The sequence below is a fragment of the Oreochromis aureus genome, linkage group 18 (genome assembly GCF_013358895.1).
Source record: "Oreochromis aureus strain Israel breed Guangdong linkage group 18, ZZ_aureus, whole genome shotgun sequence".
NCBI classification, from domain to species: Eukaryota; Metazoa; Chordata; class Actinopteri; order Cichliformes; family Cichlidae; genus Oreochromis; species Oreochromis aureus.
The window spans coordinates 7,143,730-7,169,857 of record NC_052959.1 but is presented as its reverse complement, the minus strand read 5'-3'; the positions used below and the strand labels follow the sequence as shown (position 1 = coordinate 7,169,857).

General features: G+C 41.3%; 2 protein-coding genes across 7 annotated transcripts; one reads left to right on the top strand and one right to left on the bottom strand.

The window, feature by feature from the left end:
• The first annotated feature begins 14 nt into the window (after nt 1-14).
• Nucleotides 15-10,093, top strand: LOC116333763 (1-phosphatidylinositol 4,5-bisphosphate phosphodiesterase delta-1-like). Of its 2 annotated transcripts, none has more exons than XM_031757017.2 (15): nt 15-587; nt 2,371-2,529; nt 3,093-3,321; nt 3,936-4,065; nt 4,330-4,558; nt 6,267-6,468; nt 7,331-7,475; nt 7,584-7,736; nt 7,890-8,033; nt 8,114-8,267; nt 8,348-8,464; nt 8,563-8,741; nt 8,833-8,965; nt 9,046-9,195; nt 9,444-10,093. In XM_031757017.2, exons 1-15 carry the CDS (start codon nt 554-556, stop codon nt 9,533-9,535), a joined length of 2,250 nt encoding a protein of 749 aa, XP_031612877.1. In that variant the 5' UTR covers nt 15-553; the 3' UTR covers nt 9,536-10,093. The 2 variants fall into 2 exon arrangements, with proteins under 2 accessions (XP_031612877.1, XP_031612876.1); XM_031757016.2 differs by lacking the exon at nt 15-587 and adding an exon at nt 1,996-2,156.
• On the bottom strand, nt 9,900-26,115 carry ctdsplb (CTD (carboxy-terminal domain, RNA polymerase II, polypeptide A) small phosphatase-like b). Of its 5 annotated transcripts, none has more exons than XM_039602810.1 (9): nt 25,319-26,115; nt 19,245-19,402; nt 18,999-19,031; nt 17,925-18,026; nt 17,181-17,237; nt 16,612-16,704; nt 15,927-16,112; nt 14,012-14,133; nt 9,900-10,926 (listed from the first exon to the last, which is right to left on the bottom strand). In XM_039602810.1, the coding sequence occupies exons 1-9, from the start codon at nt 25,392-25,394 to the stop codon at nt 10,875-10,877; spliced, it is 879 nt and encodes a 292-aa protein (XP_039458744.1). In that variant the 5' UTR covers nt 25,395-26,115; the 3' UTR covers nt 9,900-10,874. The 5 variants fall into 5 exon arrangements, with proteins under 5 accessions (XP_039458744.1, XP_039458746.1, XP_039458745.1 ...); XM_039602811.1 differs by lacking the exon at nt 9,900-10,926 and adding an exon at nt 10,995-13,928 and having other exon boundaries at nt 25,319-26,114; XM_039602812.1 differs by lacking the exon at nt 18,999-19,031.
• Between the last annotated feature and the right edge of the window lie 13 nt (nt 26,116-26,128).

Below are 26,128 nucleotides of genomic sequence, written 5' to 3'. Positions count from 1 at the left end.
CTCCCTGTTTATTCACATGCAGAATTATCTTTTGGTGAGGAATAGACTCTGAGGCTCAGGGAGTGGTAGCTTGAGTCTTGTGTACATACAACAGAATTAGAAAAGTATGCGGGATTGTTTCCCCCATTTTTGGCTGCAGGTGCGCGGAAAACTTTCAGGTAATAACGACGTATGCTCTGCATGCTGGCTACAAGGTTACGCTACCCAGTCCCATCGATCCAGGATGGCAGAAGCTCACCTAAAGGTGTAACTTGCTGTGACATCAGCACAGCGGCTTGAATGGCAGGCTCGTCAAACCGGTGTTGAAGCCTGCGGGAGTCACTGACACCGTTCAGACTGCCAGGAGAAACCCACGCGTGTGCCCGCGTTCGCTCGCCTTGTACCCAAACTTGTCAGAAGCCTCCTTATAAAAAACAAAAATAAACCAACAACAGCAACAAAAACGGGTTTGTGTCTTGTGCATATGGAAGAAAGAAGCGGCAACTTTTCACGAGAAGCTGCATGAAGTGAGGGGAAGATCGGGCTGCGTAAAGCGGAGTGAACTCAAGACGAGATGGAAACGAACGGGATCGAAAATAAACTTAAAGGTAGGATGCATCTCGGATTAAGTCACCAAGTTAAAATATACTGTGCCTTTCTTGGATTTGGCCAACTTCCACTGTTTTCCAAATCCGATAACCCCTAAGGCAAAGATTACATGTCAGCAAAGGAAAGTGGTTTTTATTCCTTACATTTAAAAATCTAATTTTCTGCGTTAAAATATATCGGTCCTATGTATATTTATTTTACTCTTATTTTTATTTGTTTTTTTGCCGCTTAATCGAGTGAAAAATTCCAAGACAATCACCTGTGTGCATTTAAACACTCAAAAAGGTGTGGCACCTTTCATTCAGCTCGGTTTCACCTTGCTGCAAGCTCAAATGTTACCAAACTAAGGCGGTGCACGTACTGCTTGTAGAGTCAAATCAGCCTTCCACATCCCACTATAGAGGCTAGGGACGAGGAAATATTAATCTTATCGCATGACTCACTCCGCTTGTTGTCCTGTAATCGCAGGCCTGTTTGCTGATTTTATTGTATTTTTAATAATGAGAAGTTTAGTAATGTGGAGTTAAATCACGGCGCTTAGCAGTACCGTCTTGTCACCACTAGATGGAGCCCATAAGATAACTAATGCAGAAGTCAACTGTAGCCAGGCTCCAGCGCAGGTATCAAACTTATGTTTGTAGTAATAATAATGATGATGTTATATTCTTGGACTCTGATATTATAAGCCTCCTATTAGTTCAGCTTAACAAAAAAAAAAAAAAAAAAAAATCTCAGCCTATTTACAGCTTCCTAGCAGCAAGCCACAGACCACCTCAGGGAGAAGCAATAGAAGCGCTGCAATTTCACAAGAAATATGCATCACATACAGTCCCGTTTGAGCCTCGGGTGGTTCTGACCAACACCAATCAAAATTTTCCTTTTAATTGTATGGAAGTACTTTAAACCCTCCAACAGCACCATAAAATGAAAGGCAGTGTGTATTATTGAAATACATCAGTCATTAATGATGCCTTTTTTTGTCCCGGAGCCGCATGTTTGACACCACTCCTCTACTCAAAGTCCCAGTTTTTAAACTCACCAGTTAACTTAGATTCCAATCGCCATAATTTGATGGAATTTCCACCCTCTTGGCTCCACGTCAAATCTTTTCCAAACTAACGTATGCGAGGCATTTCACGCTAATTATGCCTTGTGGCTGCTTTTATTTGCTAGCACTACTATTATCTGCTAGCAGGTAATTTACGCTAACTAAAACATCTGAAGTTAACAGTGAGTATGGGAATGCTGATCAAATCCTGAAAAATGAACACAGGAGCAATGTTCAAACAGACGAGTCTGGAGTCGCTTCCTTTTCCGCGGCAGTGTTCCTGCACGGGCAAGCTGTCAGCTGACTGTAAACTCAAGGGGACGTGACGGAGCTGAGTGAACTTTGAGTGGGGATGGTACACGCCCTTCTCCACACGGTCCCTTGTGAACACAGACAGTGTTGGCAGCTCCGGGCAGCACCATGTCGTGCATACGAAAAGAACCCGAGAAAAGCAGGTCTGAGGAGTTACTCCAGTATGCCAGGGGCCAGAAAGTGATACAAACGAACGTAAAGCTCCTAGGTAGGCTGCGCTGCCAAACGGACGAAACCAAAATGTTATCCAGGGTCAGACTGCTACTACGTTGTTGTCACAGCGTAAAACCTTTTGTGTGCGCGTGTGTTTGCAAAGCCATGAACTTTTATGACTTTCTAATGATGGCCTGCTTGGGATTTCTGAGCGTTTGCACTTTTCCTGCAGTTTCTCTAAAGTGGTCTTCTGTTCCCTCCTTCCTCAGGTTTGGAGGGTGATCCCGACCTCCAGTTTCTCCTGAAGGGGGGAGACCTCCTGAAGGTCCTCTCCCCAAGCTGGAAGAAGACGCGTTACTTCAGGCTCCAGGAGGACTGCAAGACCATGTGGCGCGAATCCAAGAAGACCTTCAAGAAAAACGATACCTGTGAGTGCCGCCCTAGCTTCCCAGCAGAATGTGTGTGAGACGGGCAAACCCTTGGCACACATCTGTCTAATCTCACGTCGTCTCTTTACACTTTTTATTACTTTGCATTAGCAAACACCTTTGGGGTTCCACTCCCACCACAACCAAAACTTTGTGGATTATATAAGGATTGGATTGATCACAAAGCTACACAAAGTCCTTGGTATTATCATACACATCTGGGTTGCTCCTGATAGCAATGTGGGTGTGTTTGTAGAGATAGTGATTTGTTTTATAGGCAGATAGTGATAGTTGAGTATTGGGAGTGGTTAGAAATGGCTCTTATTGTATTTTCTGCTTGTATGACACCCAGAAACTGCTGTCATGTAGTCATGTACATCCAACGTCTCCGCTCATTACTGACTTCAGTGGGAGGCAGGGGAAATTGCAAACATCAGGCTTGTGCGTGTGCTTGAAGATAATGTGTTGCTTTTCAGCAGTGTGCCACATGCTACATATTTGAATGACAGGAAGTGGATTTTTTTAAATAAATGAATGTTGAATAACATTCGTTCTGTCTTCAGTTTCGCTTGATGACATCTCGGCGGTGCAAATGGGCCGTCAGTCGGAGGGCTTGAAGAAGAACACGGAGGAGCAGGTGGAGGACCGCTGCTTCTCCATCATTTTCAAGAGCCGCCGCAAGAACCTGGACCTCATCGCCAGCTCGGAGGAGGAGGCAAAGCAGTGGGTTAAAAGCATGCAGAAAGTGGTCTCCAACCTAAACAACCTGAGTCAAAAGCAGAAGACAGAGCAGTATCCTTTTACACGACAGTAGAAGCTGTACTGTGAGCAAGCTGAAGTAAATGGAGCTCAAACAGGTGGCTGTTTGTTAATAACCTGTTATTAAGACTTCATTGGTCATCACCTATCGAATAAGATTTAAAAGGAATCTCTTGTACTCATTTCCTGCACCTTATTTTCACCTTTTGGCTCCACTAGAATGACTTTGCCTTATTGATAGTTTAATATAACCCTTATTTATTTTGTGCTGGGCCGTGGGGCGTGTAAGTTTGAAGCCGTTTTAGCGCCGCTCCCTTTAAGGCCACCTTCCATGTGTGCCGTCTTTTTTCTTCTTGTTTGGCTGTCCAACAGAGCCGTGGGAAAACAAATTTTCAGAAACTGAGTGTTTAGAGTGCTCAGAGATTATTTCACATATTCTGATTCATTATTTAAAACTGTGGCCATGTGTAATATGAGCATCTCATCCACCACTATAACAGCATATATGACAGAAAAAAGGACAAAAGCACTCCAGGTCCTCTTTAATCTATCCTGAGCTTAGCTAAACAAAGGTGGTATAAGTAAATAAGTCACATTCAGTTGGACAGGTACCTGTTTATCTCCACCTTAAATCACAAACCTTCCAGCTGGATCTTAAGCTGCTTGAGGAAAGCAGACAAGAACAAAGACGATAACCTGAGCCCGTCAGAGGTCAAGAGTTTCCTGCATCTGATCAACATCGAAGTGGATGATGAATACATGGAAATGCTTTTCAAGGTTATTTCCTCAGAACTTCTTAACGTTTCCTAATGGCAGAAAATGTTTTAATGCATATTCTTGGAGCCTTCCCAGCTAAGCTGTAGTAACCCATTGAAGCTCTAATGAAGTGCTCCAAGACGAAATCAGTGCTAACTTGATATTTTAGCCCACATATTTTTTTTCTTTATCATTAATAGCAAATCCAGCTTTTAATAGTTTTATAGTGCATTATTTTCAACTTAAAATGTTGACTAATCTTTGTGTTACTTTCCCCCAATGCAGAAATGTGACAAGTCAAAGTCTGGAACCCTGACAGGAGAGGAGATCAAACACTTTTATGATCTCTTGACCCAACGGGACGAAATTGATGTTATCTATGGGGAGTACGCCAAAACCACTGGCTTTATGAGCGCTCAGAACCTGGTGGATTTCCTGATGAAAGAACAGAGGGAGAAAGCAACGCTGGCTGATGCGCACAGAATCATCGAGATGTATGAGCCAGATGAAAACGGTCAGTACACGGCCCTCTTTCAGGTCTTTTCAGGACTGCAGCTCTGCTGGTTTTCGTCTTTTAAAAATCAGTGAGCTGTATCCCGTGAATGGCCTAATGGTTACCAGGGTTAAAAACCACTGTGTTTTCAAGCTCGTGGTTTCCAGCTGTGTATTATTCTGCGTTCTGTTCCTCTGGAATTGCAGTCTATGGCAGCCCGAGTCTAAGGCTCCAGCACACTGCGACCTTTTCGTGATCTTTTAAGTTAGTCCGTGGTAAATGGTAAATGGACTGGTTCTTATATAGCACTTTTCTACTCTATCTGAGCACTCAAAGCGCTTTATACAACTAATTCATTAACCCAATCACACCCATTCACACAAGCGCTTTTTCTGAACTGTTTAGTGCTTACTGTCTAACATTCATACACGTTCACACGCCGATGAATGCATCGGACAGCAAAATGGGGTTGCGCTCATGGGGGCAACATGGGGTTAGTATCTTGCCCAAGGCATGTAGACTGTTGGAGCCTGGGATTGAACCGCCAACCTTCCGGTTACCTGCCTGCTCTACCACCTGAGCTACAGCCACCCCAAGTCCATGTGGCTTCCAATATAATAAACTTGGAATATGCACAAACTTTGATGGATAAAGACTGAACATGGATAGTGGCTGTTGAAAGAGATGCTACGATGTATGTTCCTCTGCTTCTTTCAAAGCTTTGGCTTCCTTGGTATGTTCCCCACAGCTGGAGGACTAGATTTTCTTCTTTGTTGAAATTTCAAACATTTCATTTTTGCTATCTGGGTTTGTTTTGTCTTTTTCATGAGTGTCAGTGTATCACTGCTTCATACCTTCATATCTGCATTCCCAGTAGATGTAGCTATAGCAGCAATCATGCTGTGAGATTGCAATCATAAATTTCAGACTTTGGTCACATGACTACTACTACGTAGTAATTGTACAGATTTTGGATTTCCAGAAGTGTTCTTCTTCAAAGCTGGTTTAGGAACAGGAAGTGTGAATATGCATCTAAGCAACAGTTTCATGTAATGTCAAACCTGGATTGTAGCCACTATATAAACAGAAGTAACCTTCATTCAGTTGAGTCTGCATCCTTCTCAATAAGGTAGTCTTACCTTCGACCTCAGTATGAAATATTTACAAGGGAAATATAATTTTCTCAGGCTGGTCTCACACCTGCAGGAACATCCTAAAACAAGTGTGCCAAACATAAGGTCCGAGAGCCTGAATTGGCCCAGTAAAGACACCAATGACAGCCCAGTGGATGGCTTTGGAAAATGTGAACTGTATTTTGTTGTTAGTATAGTTTCTCCTAATGATAGAGACCTCAACCATTCATACTGGAGTAAATGAATTAACTAATCCACAAACAATGAAGCAACAGAAATCTTGTTGTTTTTTGACTCCGCTGTAGAACAGTCTGGCCGATGTGCTACCAGAACTTATTTTTTAATTTTACAGTTATTTCTTACAGTTTAAGAGTCCTGCTGACAAATGTTTCTTTTTTTACAACAGCATTTCTTTATCATGTAGAAAAACTCAGATCTATTATTGAAATTGCACTTCTTTCTGTCCAAGATGTCTCGGGGATTAAGAGAGTCTCATGGACTTTGTCCACAGATAAATGACTGAACTCTTGTTGTTGTTTTTTTTTTAATGCACTGTAGACTGATCTGCTGCATTTTGTGTGTATTTGTCTTTTCAGCCAAAGAGAAGAAGCTGCTGTCCAAAGATGGCTTCCTCATGTACCTGAATCACCCAGATGCCATGATTCTGAATCCAGACCACAAGGACGTGTACCAGGATATGAGCCAGCCCCTCAACCACTACTTCATCTCCTCCTCTCACAACACCTACCTCATGGAGGATCAGCTCAAAGGCCCCAGCAGCACAGAGGCGTACATTAGGTAACACTTTCCATCCTGAGATTCAGTAATTTGTCCTTGATGAAAGTTTTTGGCTAGTTATTTATCCAAACTTGGATCTTTGGTCATCTTCCTATCTGTGTGCAAAGGAACCACAGAGATGTAATCTCATTATTCAACCCCAGATCAGTTAAAAAATAACTGGTGGGAGCACTCAGCTGCACCATCAAAACAAACAACCCAAAACATTAACTCACAGTGCAGTCACTAACATGAAATAGGGATGAAAAGACAGCAGCACTGTTTTTGTCAGTAGGAAGTCTGTCACTTTTACTGACTTTAAATGGGACCTTTCATACTTGTTCTTGTTTTTTAGTTCTGTAGTTGTTATTACAATGGTGGAAGCTCAGCATTAAACATGGCCAACACTTAAAATAACGAGAACAAAGATCTGATCTGTTGATATATATCTGTCTTAGAGAGGGGGTCTTCCAAATGCCCCACACACCTTCTGTTCAAATCCTGCATTTGTGAGGGGCAGCCAGTCAGAAGAAAGTTACCTTAAACGGAAGGGGAAGGGAACTAAAATGGCTTGTTTCATTTAAGACAAAAAAAGCTCATTTTGAACTGCAAGTCATGCAAAGTTACTCTACTAGAGTCAAAGACTAAAAATGATGATGTCCTTTAACATCTTGGTTAATTGTGCTAAGCGGGCAGTGAGGGTAGTATGTGTTTATGTGCCATATAATCTGTCAGTTCTTGAATCACTGAGACCAATTCATTACAACTTGGATTTTTAAATAGTTTCTTGTAACCATCTCTCGCCACGTTGCGCCGTTTCACTGATTGAACTGTTAGTTTAAACAACATATTTGGTCACTAATGCTCACTCCAACACTCTCAGGGCTCTGCAGAAAGGCTGCCGCTGTGTGGAGCTGGACTGCTGGGACGGACCGGATAATGAGCCCGTGATCTACCACGGCTACACTCTCACCTCCAAGATCCTCTTTAAAGATGTGATCAAAGCCATCAGTGAGCATGCCTTCAAGGTATGTTTAGCATCTGTTGGTATCCAGCATGTTTCCACTCAACATCCAGCAACACACTTATTTGTATATGTGTTTGTTTTGGGGGGGGGGTTGCCTGCTTTTCCTCAGACATCCCAATATCCAGTGATTCTCTCCTTGGAGAACCACTGCAGCGTGGAACAGCAGGAAGTCATGGCCCGCCACATGAGCTCCATCCTTGGCAGTGCACTCATCACCTCTCCTCTGAGTGATGGCATGCCCACAAATTTCCCATCTCCTGAGGTTAGTATCCGTTTCACTAGTTTCATCAGGATTGTCAAGGCTGAACCGATCATAGGAGATAAATGGTGTGTGTGTGTGTGTGTGTGTGTGTGTGTGTGTGTGTGTGTGTGTGTGTGTGTGTGTGTGTGTGTGTGTGCATGTACCGTCCCTCAGGAGCTAAAGGGGAAGTTCCTGATCAAAGGGAAACGTTTAAACAAACTGGAAGACACTTTCGCTGAGGCAGCTGCAGATGACAACGATGTGACGGAGGAGGAAGAGTCGAATGATGAGGATGCGCAAAAGGAGAAGAGTACAAAGGTAGTCGAGCCCATGAAAATAAGCACATTACCACACACGTGATGTTTACTCACCCTTAAATTCTGCACAATATTTGAAAGAAAAAGCTGAAGCTAGCGAAGGAGCTGTCCGACATGGTCATCTACTTTAAGAGCGTCCACTTCAACAGCTTCGAAGATGCCCAAAAAAACCTGAGCTTCTATGAAATGGCATCCTTCAAGGAGGGGAAGGCCATGAAGCTGGCAGAGGAGTCGGGTAAAGGAAGAGAAACTATCAGGAACTCACAAACTTTGATTAAGCACTGTCAATAAATCTTGTGTCCCCTCCTCCCACAGCGAACGCCTACGTGCGCCACAATGTGGAAAAGTTTAGTCGCATCTATCCAGCCGGCTCCAGGACCGACTCCTCAAACTACAACCCAGTGCCTCTGTGGAACGCTGGCTGCCAAATTGGTAATGGCTAAAAGAGGAAATAACAAACACTGATAATTATACAGCAGTGGCCAAGAGCTCATGTTCACTTTATTCTCTTTTTGTTTTGTTTTTTTAAGTGGCCTTAAACTTCCAGACTCCCTGTACAGACATGGATGTGAACCAGGGCAGATTCCTGGTTAATGGCAAAAGCGGCTACATCCTGAAACCAGCCTTCATGAGGGACGTAGCCACAGATTTTGACCCCATCACCCTGACCCGAGGAGACTGGCTGAAGCACAAGACCCTGCATGTCATGGTGAGGTCTTCATTGTGCAGACACACACTGGAGTTATTTGATTTCCTTTGAGTCCCGTTTAAAGTCGAGATCATTCTTCACCTGCCAATAGGTCATATCAGCCCAGCAGCTTCCCAAAGTGAGCCAGAAGAAGTCTTCCATAGTAGACCCGCTGGTTAAAGTGGAAATCTATGGAGTGCCAGCTGACGTCGCAGAGAAAGAGACCAAACCTTTTGATAACAACGGTACCTCACGTTCACGTCCTTGGTTTTATTTTAATGTGTCCGCAATGAATCAAGACAATATAAAATTTTCTGTTTTGAAGGCTTGAACCCTTCCTGGAATGAGAACTTCCAGTTTGACGTGTATGTGCCGGAACTAGCATTGGTCCGCTTCAGCATTGAAGACTATGACTCCATTTCTGATAATGACTTTGTCGGGCAGTACACGCTTCCCTTCAACAGCTTGAAAATGGGTGAGTTCAGCAGCTGTCAGAGGATTTTTACTGTATTTGTCAAGTCCTTTTTTTTCTCCTTACTATAAGCCAGTGTTGTGAAACCACTGATAGTCAGTCAGTTATTCATTTATGAAGTGTGAAAACAGAGATGGGGAAGTGTCCCTTCTCTGTGGTGTGACAGAGAACCCAATTCATCCGCTCCACAAAGAGCACTTCATGTTGTCCCGTGCCATCACTGACCGCAGCCCCTTTGTGCTCCCACACAGGATACAGACACGTGCCGCTGTTCAATAAGAACGGAAACCTCCTCCCCTCAGCTGGACTTTTTGTACACATTATGGTCATGGATGCCGAATAAGAAGTCTCCAACTTTAGGACCTCCTTTCTACAGCCATGTTTTAAAATTTTATTTTTCCTTTTCTGCTTCACAGTTTTAGCTCATAATTAACTTATTGCTTTAATTCTAGTCAAAGTCGAATTGCGACTTTTTTCCTCTCTTCAGTCTAGAGATTCTGATTTGCAGCTGGATGTTGGTTGTATTGGGAGGTGGGTACACACACACATACTAGGGCTTCCTAGACTTTATAACACTCCATATATATGACACTTCACTTTTACAAATTGAATTTGTACAAGCAGCACTCACTACATACCGACTTCAGTTTGCAATAGGATGAAACTTTTTAGACTGCTTTTGTCCCTTATTTTTAGTCTGTTTAATGTTTTTTTTTTTTTTTTTAACTTTTCATCCAAATGACAATTTTATGACTTTTAGAGAAGCACAGGCTGATGTGAAAGCGACGCGCTTTGTTTTCATCAGTAATTTTAGTCATCCAGTATGATTATTTCTCATGTAACATCTTGACTTTACTTCTTTTTGTAAATCAATATGAACACATAAAAATGTTAAACACAATCATCATCAAGCACTGCATTCATCCATGACTTAACGGTCCTCAGCCAGCAGAGCCACAATGAATGATGCAGCATTATAGTGCTTATAAATCTGCCCAATCCCTCGAATGTGCAACAGCGACGATACCTGTATATACCTGTCTCCGGCTGAAATATCTTTATGAACTACTTGATTTTATACAAACAATACTAGAAACCAGTTTGCAGTGAGCCACATCTGCCTTTCCCTAGAATGAAATTACCTTGTGAACTTTGGATACACCCTATGTAAACAGTCACAGCAACGATGCACACAAATGAAGAGCTCCTGTTGAATGAAAACCTTTAGGAGTTATTTTACATCTTAATTATGTAAAGTTGCTCAAAAATAGTTTGTACAAAAATGCATTGCAGGACTTCTTCCAACAGACAGCTATCCTTTCCACCGTGATCAGCTTCACAGGAGCGTTTGGTTGTTGCCAAACTGGCAGTTTTGTTAGTCACAAAGCTCTAAATATCCACCCTACAGTACCTAAACAAGGTTAGCAGAGCCCAAAGGTTAATTGCGTCGTTGCCATTTTTCAGCTTGTTATAAGAAAACATGAACCCACCGCTGCCAGCTCATTAACACCATCTGTTTCTGTTTAGTCTGATGACAGAAGACAGGCAACAATCCTCCAAAAAATGTGCTTTTATTGTGACATGTCTGAAAGGAATGGTAAAAATAAATCAGGTTGACTGTAAAAGACAGAAAACGGTGACATTCTCTCTCAACTTTCAGTAAACATACCATATCAGGTACATCAGAGACGGTGGAAACCGCAGTCACGCCAGACTGAAGTGAAGATCTTTGGCCTTAATTCATGAACCACATCAGATGTGTGATGGGGGCAGGGGAAGAAAAAAAAAGAAGACATGACAAATTTGTTTCAATGAAGCCATTTATTAAAGAAAATAAAGGGGGAGAAAGTGATGCTCAGAATGACATGCTGCCAAAGTAGGAAAAAAAAGCAAAGTGAGGAAATTGATTTAAAAAAAAAATAAACTCAAGTGTTTTAGAACTTTGGTGTTAACTTAATACAAAGTGAAGAATGTGTGATTATGAGTGAATTGACAAAAGGAAAAGTGAAAGGCAGCGCACATGAACGAACACACACACACACACACACACACACACACACACACACACACGCTCACAATCGTCCCAATAGGTGGGACGAGACCTGACTTATTTTTTTTTTAACCAAAGGCAAGAGAGCGGGACAATACCGATCTGAAAGGATATAGGAACAAAAAGCTGGATATAATGGGTAATATGCAACTTTTCAAACCCAAATACTGACAACATGTAGGTAGAAAAATATATCACAATGATACAAACAACATTTTCAGAGAAAGGTCATCATTGAGAGGTTGAGAAGAGTCGACCAAACGCTCCTTATTTAAAAACAAAAACATTGCACTGAAACCATCGTGAGCTGCACACTCGCAACACAAATGCTTATGCGAAAAGAATGAAAATGTCTGAAGGAGCAGCAGCCTTTTAACTGGGGGTGGGGAAAAAAGTTGGAAATTATTAGTGTCTCTTAAATATAAACCCCATGACCCACAAACCAAGCAGTAAAGGTTTGTTGGAGGCAAACAATCCCTAGATGGCACCATAGAGCTTTTCACATGCTCCATTTTACTGTTACACAACCCACCAGAGCCAAATATGCTCTACATATATGGCTGATCAGTTTTTGCACTCCATAAGAAAATACTAGAGAGATGATGCTAAAACATGGAGGTGTAACCTTGGAATTCATGAAGAAACATTGCTTTGTGCCTCCAAAGGCAGTAAGGCATTAATCCCATGATGAGGTTCTTCACAGTCCTAATGCAGTGCCCCAGTAGTGTTTCATTTAGAGCTGGACCCAAACATTGTTTTTGGAGGAGGGGGCTGTCTGGACTGGCCCGGACTGAGCACCCATCTGCAGGCTTAGAAGGCATCCTTTTGCTCCACAACAGGAGTTGCTTACTATAGCAACACAGTTAACATAATGTTTGGCTACTGTTTCTGAGATAAACCAATCAAAATTCAAGTTCTTTCAGCACTGCAACACATGAATGTCACCAGACCAAAACAAAAAACAAAAAACTAATAGATCTAAATATTACATGGATGTCCAGTTTCTGGATCCACTCATGTGGACAATGAATGTTAGAGTGCTCTTACTTTAACAAACCCTCACTAGATAATTTATTCAAGTGCTCTAACCCAAGTGCCCAAACCACCCTCCCCCTCCAAAATAAAAGCGGTTATTGCCATGGAAGCTAATGTTGCAGCATTCGGTTTGCTGGGCTCCTCTCAAATGTAGGCACTGAGGTGAAGAGCAGTTTAAAAAAGGAAGGGATAAAAAGGAATCTGGGAAAATAAACACCACAGGTGGCATTTCCACTTGATTTTTTTTTTTTTTTTTAAATTATCAGGGCTGGACAAGGGCAGGCCACCACTGTACATGAGGGGAATGGTGTGATTTAAACACTGTCCAGACTCTGACACTCAACTCTATTCTGTAAAGACACTGATGACATGGAAAAACTGAAAACATGGCACTCGACCCATTTGCTGTAAGATCCTGGACCAGTTTAAACAACTTAAAGAACACCTTTGCAAATGTGTACAATTTCAGAGGAAGTTCCGCCCTCTAAGGGTGAAGCTGCACCACTTGTGTGCATGCACACACACAAAGATTTTTTTTTTTTTTTTTTTTAAGTGATTAAAAGCTAGCCATCTGATCTTGTAATATTAAAACATAAACAAATTTGACATCTATTTGTCAAAATAATAAAACCTATCATGTTATTCTTACAACTAATAGACTAACAGTTGTAGCTCAACCCTGGTACGGATATGAAGCCTGTTTAAAAAAAAAAAAAAAAAAAAAAAAAAAAAAGGAAAAGTTTCTTATTTGGCAAATTATTTAAAAAAAAAAAAAGACAAGGAAATGGCACATTTTTACCCGAGCTTTCAGATCAAATTATCAAACGCAAAGAACTACTGGACTTGCTGCAGGTGGGGCGTGAGTGTCGCAACTGCATACATCCTCCGTTTCCTAAAACAAAATCAACTACTTCTACTTATAATGAAAGCCGAAAGAAACAAAGTCACATCTATATAATGGCACAAGCGTACTGGGAAAACAGAAGAATACTATGAGACAACTGCCCAGCGTTTGATGACCAAAAAAAACAAAATAGTGAATTCAAACTTTCATATAAAGATATTTGTGTGTCCACTTTAAAGCATATCTGTATGTGAAAAGACCAGAGTACTCTGGAAATATGCCATGTACAAAATATCTCCCCATATAAACAACAGTCACACAAGGCACTTCATTCAGTAAGAAAAGAGAATCACAGTCCTTTCTACTACCAGAAATTGCCTGCATAGCAACAATATGAGGACAAAATCTTTTCAGACTTTTGTGTGGTACCACAAAAGAAGTCTCAGACAAAAAGTTGTTTTTTGTGTGGGCTTTTTTTCTTCTTCTTTTTTCCTTGCGTTTAAAATAAGCACTTCACCAAATAGTAAAACTTGGTTGATTTGAAAATAAAGATTAAAGTTCGTTCCTCTTAGTATTTTGTCCCTGATATTATCAGCTTAGGACACTCTACATACTTTCTGGTGTGGTTTTTATTATTTTTGTGAGACACAGTGCTCCTGGGATATTAAATGTTTTTGTTTTTCTGATGGCACTCAGAAGGCAGCCGGTCGCCAGGAGATGAGATCAGAGACAGGGTTATGATGAAGTTTTCCACAGTGAGACTCCAAGGCGTCCCCTTAGGGGGCGTGTGGGAGGATCTGCCTGAGTCTGAGAGATACGGTCGTAGAAAGGGACAGAGATCAATACAGGAGACTGGTGGGCACAGGCGGTAGTGTGGGCTGTCCTGCTACCTGCTCCTTAGATTCTGCAGGACTCCATAAACCTCTTCTTCTTTGCTGAGTCCCTCAAAGAAAGGCAGCAGGTCCAGGAGTTCTGTGTCATTCATATCGTCAAACCAGGACTGAACTGGGACCTGAGGAGAGGCATAAACCACTGAAAGTTAGCCTTCAGATGTAGAGCTGAATGACTACTGTGCTCAAACATGACATCAGATCAACAGGAAAACTAAAAAACTACAATTACAGCATAAAAATGCAGACACGTTTGTCCAAATTAGGAAAAGTACACTACTGGAGAAAATGAACTCTAGTGCTCTTAATAAATTATTCTGATCTTGATTGATAAATACCACAAGAAACCAAAGAAATTATGTCACCGCTCAATAACATGATTATTTTAAAGACGAGAAGCAAGTATTTTAAAACAGAAACTAATCACTGACACAGAAGTCAGAAACACAAAACTAAGTTGAGATAATTAAAAACAAACAAACAAACAAACAAAAACACTGTATGAACATTGTTATAAAATGATCTAAGAGCACAAGAACTTTCTTAGTTTCTGCCCTGCCTCACAGCCAGGGGAAATGTGATGGTGAGACAAAGCTGGAAACTGGTGGGGAAGATCAGTGACCAACTCAGCATGAGTCCAAAACACAGCTGCTGCAGAAATCAGGAGGAACACAAAGAGTCATAGGCTACGTCCACGTGCCCGGGTATTTTTTGAAAACGCAGATTTTTCTGTGCGTTTGCACATTTCGTCCACACGTAAACGGCGTTTTCGGTCTCAGTTCTGCTTCTATGCGCCATCTTTGTTTACTCTTTCCCACCCAGGCTTCTAGACTTCTGATTGGCCAACATTTCTACACGGTTAGGAATATATCGCCACCTGCTGCTTTGGCATGTTCCTGGCAGCGTTTTCCTTCGTTTTTGGTTTTTGCTTGTGGACGGATTTAAAAAAAAAAAAAAAACGAAAACGGAAAATCTCCGTTTTCAAAAATACCCATGTACGTGTGGACATAGCCATAGTGCTGTTAAGAAAGGCTGCAGAGGCCATCCACCTAAAATGATGCCACAGGCAGTGAAGTCAAAGGAATTTGCAAAGAAAAGCGTCTGGACTTCAGACGCTTTTCTTTGCAAATTCCTTTGATTACGATGACCTGGATGACTGAGAACCTTCACAGACACAGGCAGTGAAATACCTACAGATACAGCTCAGAAGAACAGAAGAGGAAATGCTTCACACTTGGCACAGAGGTCATCTACAGAAATTAGAATGTCTGTGGCAGATTGACAGCTCAGACAGTGTAAAGAGCATTGCATAATGTCAGCCTCTATGAAAGGGCTTCGGGAAGAAAATAAAATCAAAAGGCTTAAGACGGTCACGTCTGGCTCAGTGAAATGTATCTGGTGTAAAAATGGCCAGGATCACCAGAGACAGTGAAAACCAGAGGTGGGAGTGTGATGATGAGAAGCAGCATGAGGGCAAAAGGTGTTGGGCAGACAAAGACAAAAATGACATTTAATAGGCGGCACTGCGAATGCCTGAGGCTACACCAAATACAAAATGCAGAAGCTTGACAGAAGAGGATTATTCCAGCACGGTGGTGTTTCAAAGCACACTGCTAAGATTACACGAGATTCTAAAGAACAAAAAAGAAAAAACTGTCCTGGACAAGTATGAGGCTTATTTAAATCCAAAAGATCACTGCTGGGATATTTTCAAGAACCGCAGAGCAACTCAGCTTCTGCAGCAAAGAGCAGCTGAAGGAATCTGCCTTTTTTTTTTTCTCCTCTTTCTAACTTCTGTTGTTTCCCATCATCATATTCAGCATGCAACAGAAGGCTGCTTTGTGGCAAGAAAAATTCAGAGTCTAACAGATGTAGCACTGAATGTAACAAATATATTGGAGGATTGGGAACTTACAGCATTTTCTGGATGGAAAATGTAAGAAGCGGGTGAATTATCAACAATGATAACATTGCGGAGCTCTCGCCCCAGCCGGCTGAGATCTTTGACGTAGTTGCCTCGGTGAAAAACACAGGATTCTCTGAAGAGCCGCGCTCGAAACACGCCCCACTGGTCTAGCAGGTCTGCCACAGGGTCTGCATACTGTCCAAGCAAAACAAACAGAGGAAAAGGAAACTGTTATTAAAACAAGGAATAAAATAAAACTAATATGACTTGTGAATGTTGGGACAATATACATCACATCTTTATAATCACGTTTCAACTAGAAACAAAAACAACCCACAAAAGCCAAATGCTACACTAGGTTTCCAAAAGGAAGCAAAGCATGGTGTCCCTCATAACAGCACTTGATTAACAGGGAAGGTGCCACTATGCTATGACACAGAAAAGCGCATTCTAGCTTTTAAGGAATATCTGTTTCTAGAGAGGAATTATTCCCACAGCACAGTTTCTTTTGCCTCATTCATTACACTTACCCATGCATTACTGGCTAACATGACGAAGGGACAGATGCAGAGCATAATAACGGAGATGTAAAATTCAGAAAGCAGAAAATTAACGATGTTCACAGTTCCACAGGTACCACTGGCTTGTAACCAAAACACATCAAAACAGAAAACACGTCCACATTTGAACATACCTTGGCAAGACTGGCTGTGAAGAGCACACATTCAAATAGTTCTCCCATCTTTTGAAGAAACTCATCCACGTGTGGTCTTTTCAGCACATACACCTGTAAGATAGATCATCGCTTTTAAGACCAGGTTTAAAAACAAAACAACACAACAACAACAACAACAACAACAAAACAAACCGTGGTGTGACAGGAGTGTTAAACACTACAAATACATTATCTGTACTGAGGACAATTTAGGTGAACAGTGCCATTTATAAGAAAATATATGAGAAAACTTCAGGATTGCTACAAAATACTTCCTGCTACTCATTTCTGGAATTATTCAAATGATCAGACTGTTTACTATGTCACATAACTTTAGATGCCCCCCACATCCCCTTCGCACAGTGGCTGCCACCCAGTGCAAGTAATCACGAATAGGCCATCCAGGATACACACAGCCTATCCTGGATTACTTGAACTGGATAACAGCCTTTTCTTCAGGATCTTCACATCAGAACCAAATGGAATCCACCCTATTAAAGAGACAAACTTCAATACAATTCATTAGTTTTTAAAGAAATCTACAATACCTGATGAACTGTACCATCGATCTCTACTGGGACAATGAAATCAGCGTTGCTGATAGGCTGTGGGAAGAAAATACAATTACTTATGTTGTACTACCCCAACTGACCCCCAGAGGTCGTACTGTTAACACAAACTCAATTTGCAGACTGTCTAATCTCTGAGGGCAAAAAAAAAAAAAAAAAAAAAAAAAAAAAAAAAAAAAAGTATGTTTTGCTAAAACAACCTCTATCATCACTGCCCTCCTTTAGCCTCTGTAGTAATTTAAGACAGAAGAAGACATTTGACCTCATACAGAAGTGGACATTTTGGAGATTAAAAAAAAAGAATAAAAAGTGCACAGAAGTTATTCTTCAGTGCAACAAAAATATGTTGTATCGAATGGAGATGGTTGCCAACACAGCCTGGTTGTCTGTATTTTCCTGCTACAATCATGTACCCATTATAAGCCACAATCAGTACTGTAATATTATGCTCGCTCACATCCCCTGCCACCTGCTCATCTCGTTCTTTTGTGTACACAGTGATGTCATGGATTCAGACAGCTTCAACTTCCTGTGTATCATTAGCTGAACTTTGGAAATAATGACAATGTATACTTCTCTCACTGCAAGACATAAACTAAACAATGGTTTGCAGAAATATAGGCAAACCTAATATTGGCTTTTAGTTAAACCTGGTAGTAAAAGTAGTTATACTGTGCAGAATTTCAACAGTAAACCATAAACTAAGTTTTAGCCCCTCCTTACCTTAAATGAACTGTGGACAAGTGTTTCATCCAAGTCAATCACCACACACTTTTTGCCATAATCAGATATTTTCATCTCTGGTAGGAGGTATTTGGCTGGCGGCTATAGGGAGGACAAGTCAGATAATGTCAGAGAGCAGTACATGAGAGAGAAGGACAGGCAGAGCCAAAGAGAGAAAATGAATGCTGTACACTTTGCATTAAGTAAGGTTTAAGCCAACAAAAAGCCAAAACCATGTTAGAGGAGGTAGTTTTTTGAAAAACCAACTGAGATCAGTGACACTACAGAATTCAAGCCAAAACAAACAAACAAACAAAACCCTTTCGTCTCTTTACATCTTTATTAGGTCAAGTTAAATTTCACAAATCTGTATCATGCATAAAGCTGGCTGCTGCTGTAAAGCCATCCTAATTTTGCTGGGATCAATCAAACTTAACTGTGTTAAGTTTGGAAATGCCAGTACACTATATGAGAGTGTGAAGTGAAGTGAGAACTATGGCTCAGTGCTGGAATTGACTGGATGCTCTTTTAGAATGAAATTATATCGAATCACTGTTGGTTATTCTCACCAACTTTTCCTTGGATGGGTCGCAGATCACCAAATCACATCTCAGTCCTTCCTTGAGTGACAGGATTAATTACTTTAAGTCTATAGTTGAGTAGCCAAACTGAAAGACTATGAGCTAATGTTAATTCTCACTCTCAATATTACTAAACTGCATAGATAAGTAGCACAATAAATGGTTTAATGCCTTGCGTAGAAGCTCCTGAGGCAATTAACAGAAACAGGTTTGCACTTAAAAATGTTAGCTGGTTAGTGTTACAGTGTTTCTGAAAGCATACAAACCACAAAGTGTCACTAATGCAGATGAAGCACTGAGACATTAAAACCCAAAGGTGCACGTACACCTTCTACACAGCCAGACAGTGCTACGATCGGCTGAGAGTGAACTGCGGTACGGTAGCAGAGCTAGAGCTCTCTGAGGAGCAGTGGAGCCCACACAGACAGGATGTGCCACCAGCCCACTCACCCTGCATGCAAAGGAAAAGGAAAAAAAAAAAGGCAATACATACACTAGGGACAGGGATGACCTCGACCTGGTCACACTACAACACATACAAAAACAGGGTGAGGGGTAGGAAGTAAAACAAAGGAGAAAACCCCCCCAAAAACAACGACACATTGACAGAGATAGCACAAAGAGAAAATACTACTCACAAAAACAGACAGTTTACAACAGATGGAAAAGACCTGCAAACTGATATTTCTAGAGTCCTCAAAAGGACAACAAGCAACAGTTTAGTGGTGGAACAGCTCACCTTGGGAGGCGATCCGTTCTCCTCAACAGGTGGAGGCGGGCAGCTGGCATTGGTGTTGGTGGCTGGAGAGTCCACATTGTAGTTGCGGAAGCAGCAGAAAAACGTGCTGAAGATCCCTCGGCTCCTCTGCTTCTTTAGGCTGCTGTTTGACTGGGACGCTGGCAAAAATAACAGGAAGGGGGTGGAAGAATAGAGGCTGAACAAGAAGATATGCAAACTGACATTCTATGATAAAAACGCAGCAGGATGAAACTGTGCACCCTTTACATCTGAATATTTGCATGCCGGGGTGTAGATCCTGTTTTAATAAAACGGCCATGTGTTTGCCACAAATTTTCCTAAGTGGCCACAGTGGTGTGAGCCATGCTGAATGACAACAATAGGCGAGACCTTTACAGTGTGATTAAATGGCATTAGGTTTTGTTTTGTGCACTCGGCCTGGCTGAACCACTGATCAGAAAATAACTTAGCTGGCCGGGTGACCTCATCAGTCACACTCAGTGACAGTTCAGAGCATGCTCTGCTCCGATTCCAAATCGCCTCTCATTCCTGAACCACGAAGCGCGGCCTAAATCAGACACTGAGCTTTTATTAATAGTGACAAGTCGGAGGGTGTACACGCTTCCCTCTTTTTTTCTCTCTCTCCTTTATTTTTTAATATTTGCTTTTGTGGCTACCGCCATTTTGAAAACTTGCCTTTGATTCCCTGCAACATTTCAACTGGCAGGTGAGTGACTGAAGCAGCCTGATCATGCACAAGAGAAGCAGAGAAGGAGGAGGTGGGAGGCCCTCAGACCCCTCAGAGCCTATACAAGGCTGCATTCCTCTCCACCCATTCCCCCTGCCCAGCCCACCAGAATGCTTTTGCAACTGAAGACCGGTGAAGAGTGAATAGCATTATGTCATGTCTTTTGGCTTCTTGATATTGTGCCACTTTGTACTATGGACCTTAAACAAATGTGTAAATATCTAAAAAATAAAACAAAACAAAAAAACCCCTCTGACTAAAGCTTGTACACATTCGGAGCAAAATATTTCTGCAACCTGCCATCTCTGTCTAGTGCTTTACTATAAAACAGTTTTGTGCATCACAGGATCTTGAGGCCACAAAAACAACAACAATCTCTTAACATGTTATGTAGGAGGATGTGGAGCAAGCACATAATGCATTACAACAGATTAATAGCTCGCTCTTACAGTAAAGCTATCAGAAGCTGACTGACTAACAGCATGTCACAGATACATTAAAACACTTTCTGCACTCCCTAGCTTCTCTGTCATTTCCCTCTATCACTGTCTTCCAGTAATGTTAATTACAGCCTTTCAAGCAAGGGCATGTTTTGCTGGGTATCTAGGTTGTATCTTATCAGGGCCATAAGCTCTTCCAAGTGGAGCAGACTATAATCTGCAGCCATCGACAAGGAAAAGAAACAACAACAACAACAACAAAACATTTATTGCATCTTCTAAGAAAGCTGAAGCGTGTGGGTTTCTTGCTACAACCCAATGCTTCAATCCAGAGAGACCCAAACCAGCGAAAACAACATTGTAACAACCACGAAATACCAAGGCAGCAAACACATTTAGAAATTTGTTTGGAAAATTACCAGCTTGAAAATGAAGAATGTTTTCTTCAGAAGTTTTCAAATTACTCTGAATCAACATTGCCCGCATTGTTCTCTGTGTTTTACAGGCTTAAGTTAAAAATACTCAAAATGGCTACACTGAGCTCAGTTTTTATCTGGCCATAATCAGCAGCACAAAACTTTTATTTTTTTTGCTTAAACAGGGCTTTATGTTTTCATTTCAGCTCTGTAAAACTGGGACAGAGAGGCAGTTGTCAGCTCCCTGTGACTCATCACTACAACCAGCCATGGTATTGATTCCTGCACAAAGACCCTTAGCAAATTCACAGGACTACTGAGTCAGGCACAGAGCACAACTGTGTCTCAAATACATCACTCACCTGCAAAAGCAGAGCTGTAGTTCACTAATGAGGTGGTGAACTTCACAAGTACAAGTACCTTTATTTACAACACATTCCAGAAAAACAAAAAACAAACACATTTTGGAAACAGCAAAAATATTCCCAGTCTTGTTTGACTTTTCTCTAAGCTCAGGTAAGGGTCAGACCAAGGGACATGACCTCTCATTCTACCTGATGATTCTTTTGTTGTTTCCTAAACTGTTTCCATCTGATCACCCTAAATCAGGAGAATCCCATGTGGACATTTTATACAATTGTCATTTCATAACAGTAGTCCGCTTCAAACACATTGACAGTACTGGAAATACTGTGTGGTATAAGCGAGACAGCTGCATGGGTGCATGTATACAATATTCAGGAGACAGCACCATGCACTGAATGCTCCAAATTATTACCTGCGTTATTCCCCACACTGACGCAATGTGACATCACATGGACATTATACTAGGGGGCTGCAGGTTAAAGACTGCCTAATGTCCGATCTGACTAATGTGATAATTTGCTTTCTTACGTGCATCTCTCAGCTGAGTGATGAAAAAAAGTTCAGGCTTCCAACGCACATGTGACAAAATCTACCGACTCCTGGGTGGGTTTGTGACTGTTGACACAGTCTACACATTTGACTAAGGATTAGTCAGAGAGAAGCTCAACCAATTCCACACCACCTCCTGTAAGCAGTGCAATCTCCAAGTTTCCACGGCAAAAGACGTTTTTCTAAACAACACCTTTCAACTCTTTCAGTGGACTAATTTCAAACTGGCAGTACTGAGTAGCGTGGATACCTTTTTTTCTGCTCTGTCTCTGTGTTTTTAGCCTGTGTTTAGATTCAAGTAATAAAACTGTTGCATTGCCATTAAGACTTTATTGAAAGCCAACCCCAGTCCTGTGCTGTCTTTTTTTGTTGTTGCTTTTTTTTTTTTCCTTTATTGAAGTTTTCTTAGTGTGGAAACGAGTCTTCTTTTAGTAGATTCCCTAAATGAAGTCTTTTAGTAGCTTAAGTGAGTATATGTGGATACTCCACTGCCGTGAGTTTGCTATCACTGTTTTCTAATGTGCAGCCCACTTTAAAGCAAACAAAAACATCCTGGCATTGGCAACCGATAAGCTTGTAGGCTTATAAATCCCATGGATTGGAAAATGTGGAACTGGCTGAGAACTAAATGGGACCAAAAGAATTAAGACAGTGTTTTAAACTACAACCAAAAAATGTATTCCTGCAATTTTTCCACTAAATTTTAATTCCATTAGTAACCACAAGAAACCAAAACTTATTAAACGTTGAATAGATAGTACAAAAAATAAATAATTTCCAATAGATACATATATTTTGGTGCTTTTCTAAAAAACAAATATTAATCTTGAGAAATTTAATGCTTGGGAAATATTTATAACCCCTTTTGCTAATCGAGGACTTAATTAAAGCTAAATCTGTAGCATATTTGAATTGAGTGCTTCCTTCTTCTCATTTAAATTCAATGTGTTCATGAGATTAAACAAATATAGCCAGGAAACCCCAGAACTTAATAGTAGAAGAGGCTAGAAGAGGGCTCAGTCAAGGTCACCCCATATGAATAATCTTCTTAGACATCTTCCAACAATATTAGCAAGGAATTTATCATAACAGTAAATGGATCATGTGTGACACTCCATCCATCTCACAGACGTATTAAATAATAAGGTCTCATTGCAACAATCTCAGCAGAGTGGCGAGTTTAAATTGTTGAAATCAACAAGACTCCAAATTCAAGAAAAAGACCCACAGAAATCACTGCTCTGATGGCCTCTTTTTGGAAATGAAGAGCTGTTTTGTTTTTTTCCTTTCAAAGTATGTCTGTGACAACACAGAAAATGATCATTGTCATCTTACAAGTAGTTACACTTGGCTCTGGGGTTAGTGCCCTTCCCAGCAAGACTGTAGGTCTATATATAGGCTGCTGCTGCTTGGGAGCCAAACCAGTGTGAGAGGCAGGCACATGTTGTAAGACCGCCAACAGAGGAACATTAAGAGCAAAGGTGGTCAGTTTTTGCCCAGACAGTTTGGCGCCTGCTCAGGCAATTGGAAGACTACCTATTTAATTCCTTTAGGACAGATGGGTGCATGGGTTACATGTTAGGTGATCTCCAATAGATAGATGACAATCAAATCATTGGCTGACTTTGTATTTACATCAGAAAATGCAGCCAAGAAGCCTGCTGTCAACTCTGGCTGTAAGAGTGTATAGAAATAACGCTGTTAAATATTTATAGACTTTTTAAATTATGTGATTATAAACTTCGACCAAGTGCCAAATGTGGACAGTTTTGTTTCGCAAAGTAAATCTCTGAATTCTATTCACAAAACTGGCTGCTAATTAGGAAAGAAAAAAGAAGAGAGACTGAAATAAAAAAAACAAAAAAAACAACTGCTGTTACCACATGTTTGTTGTAATTTATATGCACAGTCCTTCTGTCCTGCCATCTGTTTTGCCCCACGTGTATCTTGTGAAGACCCACCTGCACCCTATTTTTTGGCAGATTCTGAAATTGAATTGCCATTTTTCCAGATTAAGAACAAAGAGGAGAAAGGACAAAGACTTATACAATCCTTATATTGATTATATTATTTATTGTGAGAAGTGAGCATCCTTGTCACTGCTCTATTTCATCCTGTAATTCAACTGTGTCTTGTTACACGCACACTCTCGCACTCAGTCTTATGTTATTTCATCCAGCAACCCAACACGCAAACAATGAATTCTAGCAGAGTGAATGCTTGCACTCGAACGCCTCTGTTGGCAAACACACTGAAATCATACTAAAATACTACCTGGGTGCAGTAAAGTGCATGTCTTCAGAAGAAGACCAACTATCTGTAACAGGCTTGCTAAACACGTTATATGCTTACCGATCCAGCAAGCTGTCTTAACACTGTTATATCACTGTAGTGGCATATGATTAGTTTAATTGCCATATACCCATATAACTCCACCATAAGAGTTAAACTCCAGCATACATGCAAGAATAACCTCCCAAGACACCCACGTATATTCAAGTGACACAGAATCCACAGCAGTTACTCTGGGTCACTTTTATAGCTTACAGGCAAATGCATTGTTGTGCTTCAAAGACTCAAGTTCTCACATTACTGATGGTCTGAGAAGAGAAGTTTGAGATGTGATATTGATACACACCCTACACCAGGGTGACCCGGTGCATAGGGAAAGTGTCAAAGGGCGTCAGGAATGAGAATCACTGGATATTAGGAGCTATGGGCTTGTGGAAGAGTCATTCACGTTGAAGCAGCACTGGAGCACTACAAACTTAAAAAAAACAAAAAAAACAAAACCCATCTATTACAGAGGAGAGAATATTTTTGTGATACATAGTGATACAAGTGATACCAAGACCCAAAACTGGAGGTTAATTTCACTGCATAACACAAACCTCACGAGAAACAATAAGCGCGGATAAAACAGTTTCAACTGTTCACATCTCAGACAAACCGAATAAGTTTCCCGTAAGCTGCACAGATAGGTTTGCTACGTGCATGAAGTAAAACTGAATCGATGCACAACACGAGCAGCACAGTTCTCTTTAGTCCGCGTATTAGCTTCGTCCTTAGGAACTTCTTGCTAACCTCAACCCAAACCACCAAGAACTCGATCCATACATGAATCAACTGTCAGAGCTGTCAGATCATATGGTCTAGTTATGTAGCCCAAACGCATAAAGAGAAGTGTACTATCCAGATGTTTTATTGCAAATACTTTTGCATAATATGCGTTAATTTGATGTAGACTGAATTTTTGTAAATGTTAAAGAAAAACAAAACGCGCTGGAGCGCTCTTCATTTTGAAAACGCAATGAACAAACGTTATCCTAGTTGGAGAACTTACCCGGGCAAGGCCCCTCTGATAAACTTGTTGCGTAGTTTAGTTTTTTTTTCCCTTTTTCAACAAAAGACGTGTTTCCATCTTTTCACACAAAGGCAACTGAGGTCTTTAAGTACTACAACAGCTAGCAAGTGCGAATAAAAGCTAACGTCAACAGAGAAAAGTAGTGAGCCCGCTAGCATTAGTTATGTACCATAAATTGACTTTTTCCTTACCTTTTTCCTGGTTAAATGATATTATTTCCTCCTCCTTGGGGTTGGAAACTTGGGTTATTATGGACATGTGGTCCATTTAGACGATTGGTTATTCCTGTTTTAGTTCCCACAATGTCAATAGTACAAGCGCGCTTGCTTCCTTTGCTAGCTACTGTTAGCTAGCTGTTTAAGATGAAGGTAACCAGCTAGCCCACGAAGCCAGGAAAGCGTCCGAGGCGAAGGGGTTGTGGCAGCGGTGGTAGCCAGCCAGCTAGCACAGTGGTGAATGGAAGCCAGATAATGGCTGTCATTTATGGCTTTCCGAAAACTACCATCGCTACAAACAACTATGTTTGTGGGCAACACGAGGAGCGTGCGTGACTATAAAAAACAAATAAATAGAAAAGACGCTGAAATTGCTAACTAACTGAAGTTAGCAAGTAGCTTAGGGTTAGCGAGTTAGCCGCAAAGCTCCGATTATCCAAAATGCGAGGCCGTGTCTGGAGCACCGCTGAAAACACTTGGAAGCCCAGATGGTTGTTCTAGTCCAAAAAAAACATGCAACGACCGCAGGTTGTTCGGCGTTAAAGTTACCAGACACTTTTAGGCAGTCGGTTCATGTGTGCTGGCCCTACATTCCCTGTGCAACATGGAGGCTTTATGTATTTTGAGTTGCATCTGAAGCGGGGGCACCGTGAGTGGGAGGGGGCGGTTTGTTTCTGTGATGGATTCTCTCAGGCAGGCAGCAAACTCGCCGCACTACATTGCTCAAACCATGCAGCTGGCTGGACGCGGCTTTCTTGGGCTGTAATTACTGCTGTCCGCAGGCAA

What these genes read in the sequence shown, in the direction of transcription:
- LOC116333763 (XM_031757016.2), top strand. Translation starts at nt 2,057, where the DNA reads ATGTCGTGCATACGAAAAGAACCCGAGAAAAGCAGGTCTGAGGAGTTA. An exon ending in TCAGTGAGCATGCCTTCAAG is followed by an intron (nt 7,476 to 7,583) that starts GTATGTTTAGCA and finishes GCTTTTCCTCAG; the next exon opens with ACATCCCAATATCCAGTGAT. An exon ending in CTTCAACAGCTTGAAAATGG is followed by an intron (nt 9,196 to 9,443) that starts GTGAGTTCAGCA and finishes GCTCCCACACAG; the next exon opens with GATACAGACACGTGCCGCTG.
- ctdsplb (XM_039602810.1), bottom strand. Translation starts at nt 25,394, where the DNA reads ATGGACCACATGTCCATAATAACCCAAGTTTCCAACCCCAAGGAGGAG. An exon ending in TCACAGCCAGTCTTGCCAAG is followed by an intron (nt 16,113 to 16,611) that starts GTATGTTCAAAT and finishes TTGCTTGGACAG; the next exon opens with TATGCAGACCCTGTGGCAGA. An exon ending in TTTTCCATCCAGAAAATGCT is followed by an intron (nt 14,134 to 15,926) that starts GTAAGTTCCCAA and finishes GCCTCTCCTCAG; the next exon opens with GTCCCAGTTCAGTCCTGGTT.